The sequence below is a fragment of the Myotis nattereri genome, assembly GCF_964212035.1.
Source record: "Myotis nattereri genome assembly, chromosome: 5".
Classification (NCBI taxonomy): Eukaryota; Metazoa; Chordata; class Mammalia; order Chiroptera; family Vespertilionidae; genus Myotis; species Myotis nattereri.
This window is the reverse complement of record NC_138080.1, coordinates 57658926-57673228: the sequence shown is the minus strand read 5'-3', so window position 1 is coordinate 57673228 and position 14303 is coordinate 57658926. Positions and strand designations below refer to the sequence as shown.

At 36.5% G+C, this 14303-nt stretch overlaps 1 protein-coding gene across 1 annotated transcript in view; it reads right to left on the bottom strand.

The window, feature by feature from the left end:
* TTC29 (tetratricopeptide repeat domain 29) overlaps positions 1-14303 on the bottom strand; it is a 152320-nt gene that overhangs the window by 38259 nt on the left and 99758 nt on the right. Inside the window, exon 11 of the mRNA XM_081090701.1 lies at positions 11200-11428. Coding sequence (XP_080946827.1) covers positions 11200-11428 — 229 coding nt within the window. The remainder of the gene's footprint in view (positions 1-11199; positions 11429-14303) is intronic.

The window sequence follows — 14303 nt, the reverse complement described above, 5'->3', positions numbered from 1 at the left end:
AATGAAACGGTATATTCCGAGTCACCAGAGAACAATTCTAATTTCAATTTTTTCCTTATAAGGCCCTTTTGTTTATAATTTCTTTAAAATTAAAAAAATGAAATAGATCAGACTATACTAGAAAAACACCAGCCTGCTTCACATATTGTATTTTTTTTTTGTCAAACTCTTGATTCAACTATGAATTCTGTCACCAGGTAAAATACATTTTTTTTTTTTTTTTTTTTACTGGAGGTTTTAGTTCAAGTCCACTGCTTTACAACTTGTTGTTCACCCAGCAGCCAAAGTGATCCTTCTAAAAAGTCAGTGTCCCATACTCAGACCTCAAGGACAATTTTCCATCATAATTGGAATATAATCCAAAGTCATCACTATGGCCTGGAGGGCCTAAATGAACTGTCAGCTACTAAAAGTTCAATTTTTCCCTCTCCTCCTCCCTCGATTTACTCCCACCATATTGGTCTTCTCATTGTTATTTGAACAAGCCTAGCTTTACCTGCATATCTTTTCTCCACCCTTGTAGATATTCACACAGCTTGTTTGCTCATTTCAATCAGGTTTTTATGCAAACCATGCCTCTTTTGTGTGGCTTCTCTGAACCTTCTGTTTAAAATAGCCCTCCCCAAAGACAATCCCTTTCTGTTCTCCACCCCCTCTTTTTTCCTTCATAGCACTTGGCACTATTTCTAGTGGTTGCCTGTCAGCATCTAAACCTCCATTTCCATGCTTCAGAAATTATAATTCATGTAAGGCATTGAAAAGCCAGATACTTTTCCAGCTTCTCTTGCATCTGGGCAGAGTCATGTGAGCCAGGCTCCACCAATCAGCTGCATGCATGCCAAAGTTTGCATCCAGAGCTGTGACTAGCTCAGCAGGTCCATGCAGAATCCAACCTGGTGAGGTATGGCATCAGCAAGGACATTCTAATATTTTTCCTGACAAGAAATTAACTTGCTAATGTGAATGTGCTGTTTAATTTTTTTCTGGACATTTTTTGCTCTTATATGAACATGCCTTTAATATATGGTCACATATGTTTTTATTCATAGAACAGGGTTGTTAATTCTTTTGTATCCTTGTTAACAGGTTTGTATAAATATTTACACGAATCTAAAAACAGTTATTGAATTATATTTTGTGAATATAGATTTTTACACTTATAGGTATTTAAAATTGCTTTAACTTTTTGTATATGGCTTTATATTTCTCTGTTTTATTTCAAATTGTTATGCTTAAAAGAGTCAAGAAGAGAGTCTGAAGAAAGAGTAATAGAATTTATTGGTCTACTTATCTTTTACAAATTATATTTTCTTTGCAAGTACTGAGAAAGTTACCCAGTAGGAAGCTAATATTCTTTAAAGGAAAATTCCTATGTTAGATATAGGAAGTGGCAGTATTATGCATAATTATCTATGCAATTACACTTGCTTGAACATTTTTAGCCAGGAATGCTTAATAACATTTGCATGGCTAAATGAGACAGCAGAAACAACTGGAAAGGCCTCGAGGCATGGTCATCTATTTAAGCATCCACTTGGATTTTCAACATAATTAGTCATATAATTGTGTGCCTAAACTTAGTAGATTCATGTAAGTAATTATAAATTATTAAAAAGCTGTGTGTATTTGCTCTCTATTTCCTGCCAATCAAATTACCAAAGAAAATACTATATTCGTATTTCATCATAGAAGTCTTCAGATAAAGTTATAATGTAAAGCCCTGTATGAAGGTGAATGAATAAGTGAGTCCCTTCAGATGAGAGAGAGTTAATATAGCTACTTGGATATCCATATTTTAGGAAGAATTCCTTCTATCAAATCATAATACCAGTCTGTTAACCTGTCCCCACTAAGACTTTTATGAAAAATGTTTCACTTGCTTATGTTATAATCAATACAACGAGCTTTTATATTTATTAATTTTGTTTTCAATTTTAATTAATACCTAAAGGTTGGACATACCATCTTCCTTCTGTGTAGTTTATCTCCTTCTTTTCATAATCTTATTAGTTGTTGTTGGCAAAAACTTGGACCAAATAGATCTAAACAGCAAAAATATTAACCTCAAAATAATATAATGGTCATTTGGATCCAGATTGTTCTAATGTTTCTCACCAACCTCTTCTTAACTATTGATTTTGCAGCTTCATTTCATATTTCCACTGTTATTTTAATACCTAAGTTAAAAATATGTGGAGACTCAAGAAAAACTATGTATTCCTTCCCAGGAGCTTGTCTAATAAGCAAGACTAGAAGACCTTTGAAAGGATTGAACTAAAATTCTTTTGATAACAATACAACCTACATTTTATTAGTTGTATTCTGCAATACAGCTGTACTACATCAACTAATAAAATGTATAGTCTTAATTCAGAAAAATCAGATACTGTATCTCACCAAAGGCTAAAATTAACCAGTTTTTTTCTTTCTCATTTTGGGTGCCCGATTCCATGTTAGAAGCCAATAAACGCAATCCCTTAGACCAGTGGTTCTCAACCTTCCTAATGCCGCGACCTTTTAATACAGTTCCTTATGTTGTGGTGACCCCCAATATCATTGTTACAAATTGAACATAATTAAAGCATAGTGATTAATCACAAAAACAATATGTAATTATATATGTGTTTTCTGATGGTCTTAGGCGACCCCTGTGAAATGGTCGTTCGACTCCCAAAGGGATCACAACCCACAGGTTGAGAATCGCTGCCTTAGAGGCATAGCACTTAAATGAGCTAACTTTAGTTTTCTCCATTGGTTTGACAAAATCCAACTTTGTTTACCTTAAGGGCATGATAAAAAAAACACATATCTATTTACTCAGGTTTTTTGATTGAAGTTTAGAACGCATTAAAAGGTAGAAAAAACAACCTAAGTACATTGTAGTGTTAAAGGATTTGGGGGTGATGAATATTGGTCAGTGTCTTTAATAATTATTTTATTGCAAGATTAGTTCAGAGGATTGAGGAAGTAAATGTGTTCAGGTGCATTAGAAGTGTTTTAAAGATTCACTTAGGAAGGTTAAGACACTGGTCAGGATGGACTGGCATAAAAATTAAGAAATATTCTAGCATTTCTTCTGATCAGATTCTTGCTTAATATTTCCCATACTTTACTTATTGTACCATTCCCGGTGGCAAGAATCATCCATGAGAAGTGAAATATATATCCAGTGACTGCTAGCCAAGTCAGTCACATAATAAAGCATTATAATTTCTAAAAGAATATGCATCATGAAAAGTGTTTATTTTTCTATTAATTATGCTAAAGAACCTAGACTATAAAAACATTCACTCTTGTCAGGGAGTTAAAGACACAGGGAGGACAGAGTAACAAATATAAAGGACAGTGAATTCTGGGACCATGGATATAATTTTTGATTGATGTTGTGGTTAAAAGAAATAAAATTCATAATGATGAAAATACCAAGTGAGAGGTAATTAGAAAGAAAAACTCCCACACAATACCCTGGATCAGGGAAACTTTGGGAAGAATTAGAAGCCAAGAAAATGTGTTTCTTTACTAGGTTCATGTTTTAAATACAGTATTAATGTCACTTTTTTTTGGGGGGGGGAATCATATGGATCAAATATCACTACAATTGTCCTAACAGAGCCTTAAGAGCACGGTAACAATAAAGCAAGGCTAGAAGACCTTTGCCCCCTACCAATTAGGGGGCAAAATGGTAGAAAGTATTTTAGTTAAATTGGCACATTGTTTAGAATCCATGATCATAGGTAAAACGATGTAGCTAGAAGCGAGGTAAGACCCTCACTGGGAATAAAATTAATATAAACAGGTGACAACAGGGTTCTGCCAGAACTTGCAACCCTCGCCTTCTACTGGAACAGCGCCAGCTATGCTTGCACCAACCACCCAGCTTTTCATAAGCTTTTCAAATGAGCAATTGCAGAAATTGAATTTAAACCAGATTAGAGAAACTCAGCTACATTTTTCTTGGTGAGTTCAGTGTACATTGGAAAGTTAAAACTGGTAACACCATCAGCTACCAAGAACTGTGAGCAGAATCTAAAAGAAGTACAGTTTTTGTTTGAGCAATCAAGAATTCTCTTTTATTGAACCACAGCAGCAGATAGAGAAGGAGGCTCTCAGAGAGGGGAAAAAAAGAAAAAGAAAAAAAAGATCTTTCAACCCGAGGGATCTAGAACTACATTATTATTTCCCAATGAAGTGAGCATTAGTTTTCTGAAGAATACTTGATTCCTAAGAAAGCCAAACCTGTCGCTTGTGTTGTAGAAAACATACGAAGATGGATGAACTGTATTTGAATGAGGAAATTTGAAATTCAGGCTCAAATTCTGCTGTCCTTTTTATTTAAGAATTTGGCTGCAGTGAGCTATTGGTTTGTCTTTTTCAGCATGTTTCAGATTTGGAATTATTTTTTATCATTTGCAGAAGACATCCAATTCCCTAAGCTCTTTCTTGAAATGTATTAGAAGTACACTTTGATAACCTATCAACTTAAATTAGATTAATGGAAAAGATGCATATCTTTCTTAAGCTGTTTGACAGTAGCAGAGCACATATAAAGAATATATTTTAGCCTGGCCGGCTAAGTGGTTGAGCGTCGACCTATGAATCAGGAGGTCCCAGTTCAATTCCCAGTCAGGGCATATGCCCAGAGTGCAGGCTCGATCCCCAGTGTGAGGCGTGCAGCAGGCAGCTGATCAATGATTCTCTCTCATCATTGATGTCTCTCTCTCTCTCTCTCTCTCAACTCAATAAAAAGTATATATTTTTAAAAAGAATATATTTTAATGTTTCATCTTCAACTTGTCTTAGCAAACTTGTTTTTTGTGTGACTGGAAATGGAAGCAAACACAAAGGCTCTCTGCCTCTCAAAAGTCACAGGCAGACTTGTAACACAGAAACACAGAGTTTCTGACTTGTCATACAGAGAAGCGGCTGTCACCGTTTTCCCACCGGAGCTCCCATGGCTGCTATCCAGGGGGCTGTCATCAAGAAGCCTGAAGCTCGTGGAGTCAGGGCAGCCTAAATTAAGCGGAGAGAAGAAACTACTCCGAAAGTCACCGTGTCTCTCCCCAGTAGAGGGTTATTCTGTGCCCACACAAGGCTGCTGCAGGTATAAGTGGCTTTCCAGAACAGGTGCTCCGCACCTGCGCAGTGAGCGATCCCGCCTGCTTCAATCTTGCGGCTCCAGAATTTTTAACGAGGCTTCCTCCCTGCTCACTGCAGCCGGGCAAGAACCAGCGGCAGGATCTCAGAGGTGCCTCTGGCGCCCGGGCCAGGACTGGTCCCAGAGCCCTGGCCTGGTTTCCAGGTACTGAGAAGAGCCATCTCCCATGTGCCCAGAAGAGTGAAGAACCAGGTACGGGTAAGCACTTGTGAATTCCACCCCTCCGCAGTGCTTCCTGAGCCCTCTAAGTACTACATGCGCTAACTGTGTGTTTTTCTGATGAGAGGAACCTTAGCTTTCATCACTTTCTTTAATGGGAGCGTGATGTGTCACATAAAAACTCCAATAAGGTTTTGATTTCATTTTTTCAAAAATAGGTATAGGTTTACATTGAAAAGGAAAGATTTGGAATGCAGGAATAGCGTAGAGAATTGAATTTTAGGGTAGATTCCCAGACTTCAGAAGATCTTTGTGTTGGCCTCATTATTCATAATTATCGTGCCCAACAGTGCCTGGATGATTTCAATTGCTCACTACATTACAGCTGCCCTAAGTTTGGGAAATAGGCAATGTTCAAACATTTAAAAAGATCACAATTGCTCTGAAGAGGTTAAAGACTTTCAGCCCTTCGCAGTGTGGTGTGAATCAGCTCACTCAGTGATTTCTCCCTAGCAGTGGCCAGAACTTCAGCCTCTGAAGGGTAGGTGTTCTAATTAGGAAAGAGGTTAAGTTGGGAGGAGGGAAGTAAACTTAGATCATGGGACATCTTTCAAACTCAGAGAGAATGTCAGATTCTGAGATACTGCCTAATGCTTGAAAACGAAATAAAAGGATTATTCAATAAAAAGTCCACAGATCAGGCAACCCTTGAGCACTGTTATGCGCGAGGTGTTGCGGTAGCTGCTGGGGCCACAATATCGGCCGCAGTGGCTACTCTGTGCTAGATCGTGTGTCAGCGCGGCTTGGCACTTTATTGTTATTGTGCCCGTAGCTCTTAGAGCTTTAACCTATTGTTTTGTGTTTTGTTTTGTTTTTAAAGAAACAACAACCAAAAAAACTCCCACCAGCTAAAAGTGACTTGAGAAATAGAAAAATTTATCTCACATTAAAAAAAAAAAGGTGGTTAAATTACAGGACTAGTTAATTTAGCATGGAAGGGGCTCGCTCATTAAGGACCTAGACTCCTTCCACGCTTTCTTGCTCCATCATCAGTTTGGTAGCTGGTGGCAAGTTGGCTAAAGCATCTCTAGGCATCATATATTCAAGCGACATTTAAAGTCAGGAAAAAGGAAATTGCATCATCTTGTGTCCCTTTTTAAGAATGAATAAAACATTCATTCCTCAGAAGATTTTCTTCTCTTATATCATTAATTAGAATTGTGTCACACATCCTCCCTACAGTTATCACTTGGCAAGTGTAATGAGGTCTTAGTGACTGGCTTACACTAGTTATGTAATATTCAGCCACTGGGGATGGGAAAAGGCCTGACCTCCCCCTAAGGACATGTCACCTAGAGGAAAGAGAACAATCAGGATTCCCTTAGCAGGAAAGAAGTTGGGCAATGGCCACTGGGTCGGCAACCAAAAGGACTGTCAGGGAAACCTTGTGAGGTAGAAACTGTCATATTCCCCTGGATATGAGGTAAAAAAAAAAAAAAAAAAAAAAGGTAAAGCTACCCAGGTTCGCCATCTATGATGTGATAGAAATGGGATTCAAAGTGATTGTTCACAATATCTGGGAATATGGTCCGAGAAGATGGCCCATCTGAAATATGCCTTTTCCAAACTCACAGCCTTGTCTCTTTTGAAGTTGCCTTAATCCTGTCATTGAGTCTGCCTAAAAAGCCTTAAAGAAGTGTTTTTATAGAGCACAGCTAAGGAACTTGGAAGTAATTCTGTACAAGGTTATATATAATGATTCCTCTCATTAACCTTTATTTTTTTTTCTCACTCCCTCACTATAAGTTAATATACTTGTAATATTATGGCAAAAACAATGTAAAAGAATTTTTAAATAGGGTTTTCTAGAAATCATGTTTGGGACTTATTTATTTATGTACTAGAGGCCTGGTGCATGAAATTTGTGCGGGGGGGAGGGTGTCCCTCAGCCCGGCCTGCAACCTCTCCAATCCAGGATCCCTTGGGGAATGTCTGACTGCCGGTTTAGGCCCAATTCCACCACTGGCTCCTAACCACTCATCTGCCTGCCTGCCTAATGCCCCCAACTGCCATCCCCTGCCAGCCTGGTCATCCCCAACTGCCCTCCCGTGCCAGTCTGATCTCACCCCTAACTGCTCTCCACTACCAGCCTGATCGCCCCTAACTGCCTCTGCCTTGGCCCCCACCACCATGGCTTTGTCCTGAAGGAAGTCGGACATCCAGAAGATGGCCAGTCGACCCCGTCTAATTAGCATATTACCCTTTTATTAGTATAGATTTATTTATTCATTCATTCATTTTAATCCTCACCCAAGGATATGTTTGAGAGAAAGAGAGGAAGAGAGACAGAGATAGAGATAGATAGATAGATAGATAGATAGATAATAGATAGCTTTTGCTTCTGTGTCCCTGTCCCACATCTGGGTCTGTGATCTCCACAAGGCAAAATGAATTAACTTTTCATTACCAAAAATTTCATGATTGTAGAGATAATAATTATAGTAAGGAAAATAAACTATAGTCTAGAGCAGTGATGGAGAACCTATGACACGCGTGTCAGAGGTGACATGAGAACTCATTTTTTTGGTTGATTTTTCTTTGTTAAGTGGCATTTAAATATATAAAATAAATATCAAAAATATAAGTCTTTGTTTTACTATGGTTGCAAATATAAAAAAATTTCTATATGTGACATGGCACCAGAGTTAAGTTAGTGTTTTTCAAAATGCTGACACGCCGAGCTCAAAAGGTTCGCCATCACTGGTCTAGAGAAATCAACAGAAATTCACAGGCCCTTAAGCCTCCCAGAGCTAACTAATTTCTATTGGGTCAGACTTCAAATATGTTATTAAACTGCAATAGATTTGAATTTCTTTTAAATTCTTAAATTTGGGAGAAGAATCTATTCTTATATAACTATTGGAAAGGGAGGGAGGAATGTGAAACCATTCAAACTATACCGGGGAGTATTAGAATGGTATGAAGGTTCCTATATTTGCTGTGCTTCCTCTGAAGGGTACAAAGATAAGAGGATTGCTGATGAATGACTGCTGCATTTCATCCAGAGACCTGAGTGCTCTCACTGCTCTATTCCCTTAGGGGGTCATGTTCCTCTGCTTAAAAGAATATTGCCTGCTCTGTGAGCTAATGATTTGTTTGGAGGATGCGAGTCTCAGAGGTGAAGATAACTGCACAGCTTTTATAATGTATCTTTCAAATCTTTGATCTGCCTTTTTCTGAATACATGGGACCCCTCTGTAGCAAGATTAAAGATGCCTTTTCTGACAAGAAAGGCAACATTTGAAAACCTAAAAGCTGCTCAGACTTCCAAATAATATTTCTGCATTTTGTCAACCTCATACTTGACGTTGTCCTGCTTTCACGTGATTGCATGGTAATCAGAATGCGGTGTTGGATCATAGGGTTGTTTTTCTCATATTTTCCAAGGAGGTGGAAACTATGAATCTTGTTTTTAAAAGCGGTTAGTGCAAACTAGTTTATGGCTAAGACATACATACTCATTGAATTTTCTTTAATTTGACAAATATTTACCTGCTAGCAAGCAGTTGTTAGACATGTGCCTTCTTTCGTAGGGAATGCCAAGAATCAGAACCTGTTTCCAAGAGACTCATATTCCCAATGGGAAGATAAGGCAATTAAAGAAATGGCCAGGATAGTATGCAAAATATGACAAAACGTGTTTGGGATTAATGAATGAGATTCAATGTGGGAACAGAGAGAAAAGATAACATTCAAGTGAGAGGGGAATCAGGGAAGACTTTAGCATTTGAGAAGGTCCTTGCAAAATCAGTGAGATGTTTCTGAGGAGTGTTGGGGCTGGAAGTGAGGTGTCTGGGAGGAGGTGGGTAGCTGGGGAGAGAGGTGGTCAGAAAAGGTTGGGAAGCTTGTACTTAATTTATAGGCAGTAGGGAGCCAATGAAGGTTTTTAAGCAGAGCGAAGACAGAAGAATAATAGGAGTTGTGGTTAAGGAAATATTTTGGAAACATTGTGAAGTAGACTTTAAAGTGTACTTTGAGCTAAAATATTCTTTGTAAATAAGCAATTGTGTTGATAATGTCATACAGGTTTTATTTCTATATAGAACAACTGCCCCTAAAAATGTTAAACACCCTAATAGCATGAGAATTAACTTATTTATATTAGAATCTGAATGATGATTATTTCTCACTTTTATAATGATGTCGCTCATCCATGCATAGATTTCTAATCTTGATCAAATGAATCAGTAAGGGGGTGCACTTTCTTAGCATTCTGGTGAATTTAATCATCTCTATCATATGAATAGCTGAGGTTTTACTCTCTGAATAATAGTTTCAAATGCATTTTTGTTCTCTTCCCAAGTCCTTTAGAACACAATGCATTCTTACAAACACTATGGAGATAAAATATTTAAAAATAGAAAAATAGCTTTATAGAGTAAAGAAAAGTAAAATAAGATTTTTTAAAAGTCAAAAGCCGGATTATAGCAATTAGACACATGGCTCTGATCAAAAGCCGGTTTTGAGTATTATTTTCATGATCATCGTGTGATGGCTAAAGTACATCCAAGGGAAACTTGAAACATGAGTGACTCAACCTACTCTCTGCCAAACCTTTTATCAAAGCAAGTATTCTACTAGATGGATCGTACTTTCCCTACTTGATCTCCTGGGAAGGAAGAATGAGAAATGAAAGGGGAGATAACTCCAAACTACAGAAGAAACTCCCAAATATATGACAAGACAACATTCAGAAGTAAGCAAAATATGATCAAAAGTGGTTATCAATAATTACCAATAGTTAACCATAAATATTTTGGGGCACTTGAGTGCATTGAAATTCAACAAGCCTTCTGTTTTTAAAGACTTCCTCTTGTTTTTCCTTGCTGTGCATACATTTGGAACGAGACCATTCTTACTTCATAACTAGGGGTCAGAGAGTGGTAATTGGTATTTTGCTAATATAAAGAGTCAATAAAATTTATTTGTGCCCAATATACTGTTTATTCTATGGTGGAAATAAATATCAAGAGAGATTATTGTTTTATCTAAACAAGAAAAAAAGAGTTCAAAGGTGGAGATGCTGCTTCACATTACAAAATTTTTCCAAATGTTTCCATTTGAGTTATCCCAAAATGTTTAAAATATACTGCTTTGAAAAGTTTGACTTGCAAACAAATAATCATGTAACCCAAGGTCTGTCACAGGCAGTACTGTTAAAAAACAAACAACCCACCCTAATCTAAAATTCTTAACTGAGGACTAAAGCCTAGTCAAGTTGACAGGCAAAACTGACCCTCCCCTACCAAGTTATTTGTTTTAATGGACTATTTTGACTAACTGTCACCAGCAAACATATATAGGAAAAAAGTGGCATTGAGTGAAATTACTACCAAATATTGTTGAAGTTAATATTCAACAATATTTGAATTGACAAAAAATAGGAAAATTCACTACCATCAGAACAGTAAGAGTTTAATATTAATCAGCATCTATATGCACCTGCTCTTGACAATAAGGCACAACACTGAACATTAAAAAAAAAACAACTTATTTCACAGTCTTCACAACTGATCACTACTTACTGTTGAATATTGAACATCACTGGTCTAAAAAAAAAAAAAAAGCTTGAGGATGGCCATTTATCAAGTTGAAGGCATCATTCCCATGATTTTATGCTTTCCTTAAAATTGAAGGTACAAGATAGCACAAAAGTACATATAATGTTCACATAAGGAACAAATAAAATTGCCCATATAATTAAAATCACCAATGGCTGAGTAAACCTTTACAAATGAAAATGATTTAGCCATTAAGAACGATGTAAAATCTAAAGTGTTTTTTTAAAAAAAAAACCACACACACACACAAAACCAATGCTTTACCAATAACCGGGTCAGGTGAAATGCTACTTCTAGTCTCCTTCCACGAGAGCAGGCTGTTCAGGCTGGAGAGATCTGCGGCTTCTATATAATTGCTAATTGTCAGCATCATCTGATGAGCTTTTGCTATTCCGTAATGAACTTTGGTTTCATCCATCAGAGGCACATTTGTTAGCTCTGCTGTAGTGTCAAAAGCTTGCTGGAAGTATTCAGAAGCTTTGTTGTAGTGTCCCTAAAAATAGAAATGATTTTTTCTTAATTTTCAGTTTACCATTTCACATGTCTTACCACCTTGACAAGGACCACACTGTTCTTTCAACAGTTATAGCAGTTCATCTTCAGGGTCTCTGTTACAACAAGGTTTTCTTTAAACATCAGGATTACTAACTGTGCGATTCTTGAAGTTAATTCACTAAGAAAGCTGTATCTATGAGGTTGAACTGTATGAAACATAAGTTTTTTGGATAAAAAAAAATATTTAAATATCAGCATTTTTATATGGTTTAACCTAATACATGATAGCAAAAAAGTTTAGAAAAGAATGAATCAATTCACATTGATATGGATGGCATTTTCTTACCTGTAGTACTGGATTTACCTAATGAAATATTTTTAACTAGCTTTAGCTATTAGACACAGTACAAGATAATTTCCAGCCAAGCTGTTAAGCAATCATCAGTGAAGATAGATGTATCTGTCTGTTGATTTAGTATTTAGTCTTGTTCTACCACATGCACATGCCATTCTTGACTGTGATTAAAAGAAAAAAAAGATCTTGGCAGGACTAATACCACCTAAATGATCGTTTAAATGTCCATCTCTTCTCCAAGTTCTCTGCAACATTTTAAATTACAAAAATTAAAGGTCTTTGTTGTTCTTTTCTTTTTTGTTGTTGTTGTCATCCTCACCTCTCCTCCTAAAAGCTATTGCCCACAAATGAATAATGTTTCTCTAACTTTTATGAAGTATCAGGGCCAGGCCCAAGGACTTCAGATATAAGTATGTCATTAGCTTTCATAAGTCATCCTATGAGAAAATCTTATTTTACAAATGATGAAATTGAGTCTCAGAGAAAAGACTATCTTCTGCTGCCCCCAAGTCTTCTCAAAATCCTCATTAAAAACTTCCTCAACGAAAGATCTTTTTAGAATTGAGCTATATTTATAAAAACTCTAGGCAACAAGATTTCCTTTCTTCACTGACATAACACTTGGGCTCCATTCTCCTCTCCCCTTCCCTGCCCTACCCTCACCTTACGCTCTATCGCATATACACAAAAACTTACATGCTTTCTCTTTTGAAAGGAAACCCTTATAAGAGAGAATGTTTTGTTCTGGCTTTGTGAGTCATTCTCTCACAATATTTTATGAAGGAATTAGAAATAAAAACACCACAGTAATAGCTTTATACTACACACCAGTTCAGGTAAAGTGCACAGTCAACTCTATGTACCTCTGTATAACTGGAGTTCAGAGAGCAGTCAAATTGACTGAATAAAGACGCTGCTAGCAAGGTGAGGAGGGGGAGAAATAGGGCTTATGCGACAGTTATGAGCAGCACATATAACACTCTGTTACGTGCCCACAAGGGCAGTTTAGGTTTGCCAATTTAAACAAAATCCTTCTATATTATACAAATAATAATTTTTGTTTGCTGAGATGAGCAATTCTTTCTCTTATTTCAAAGTATAAAACATAGAATAATAGAATTGATATGAGAATAAGATTACTTAATTAGGAAACAAAACTATCAGATATGTATATGCCAATTAGTAAATTAGATGCTTGAGAAACAACAGAAATATTGAACGTGAAAATAAAATTCATTGAAATTATAGATTGTCCTGCTAGACAGCAAAGATATAGGATAAAATATATGAAAATATATGACTAGACCAAATCTTTCTATTTCTAATGTGTTTTTTTTGTTTTGTTTTTAATTTCAGAGAGAGTAAGGGAGAGGGAGCAAGAGATAGAAACATCAATGATGAGAGAAAATCATTGATCAGTTGACTCTTGCACACCCACTACTGGCAATCGAGCCCACAACCTGGGCATGTGCCCTGACCAGGAATCAAACCATGATCTCCTGGTTCATAGGTTGAGGCTCAACCACTGAGCATCACCAGCCAGGCCAAATATTTCTATTTTTAAAAAGAGAAGTATAAATATCTAATTATTTTTCTAGTTATAATTCTGTGCTTTAGGCTATTTATTGTTTTAGGTGAGAGGCTCAGGAAAATTAGGAACCAGGAATAATTAACATATAGTTGAATTTCCAGAAATTTTTTGGTATATTACTTCATTTATGTTAAAACAAACTCATTTAATTCATCCATTTATTCATTGGCCATCTACTATATGCCAGCCCCATACCACACACTGGGAATTCAGCAATGAAACAAGTTTACAATCAGGAGGTGAGCTAGCTGTCAGTGTAAGTATTTATGTGCCTAAAATTTTTATTAGATCTTATTTAACAAGTGCTTTTTCTCCCTTAAAAATAGGAGCATTAAAATGAGGTTATTATTCTTTTAAAAAATTTTTTTTTGAAAGTATTACATATGTCCCCCTTCTCCCCCATTGACTCCGTCTAGCCCGCCCCCACCCCTCACCCCAGGCCTTCACCATTCTTCAGGTAATTATTCTTCCCTTAAATTGTGCTTAGCATTCAATCTTTAGACACACAACTGTCATAAAACTGGCATTAATGTAATTTCTCTAGTTTAAAACACTCTTAATAAAATACATTCATTCTCAGATGGAAGTGCTTTTATACATACCTTTTTGGAATGAGACATCATTAAGGTATATTATATTTCCAGAATTTTAATTCTTTAAGCGTTTAATATCTAAATTTAATCTATTCTCCAAAGGTTCTGTCTAACCTTGATAGTTCATTTCTGTTATCAGTTAATCCCTATCCTATTATAAAATTCAGGAGATTCTAGTTGCTAATCCTGGTAATCTTAAATATGAATTTGAGAATATATAAATGAATTTATGCATTTCATGAATGCATCTTATTAGACAAGAACTTCATTTAATGTTATAAATATCACTGATAAGCGCTTAGTGGACAATTTCAGGACAGGGTCTTGATGACAT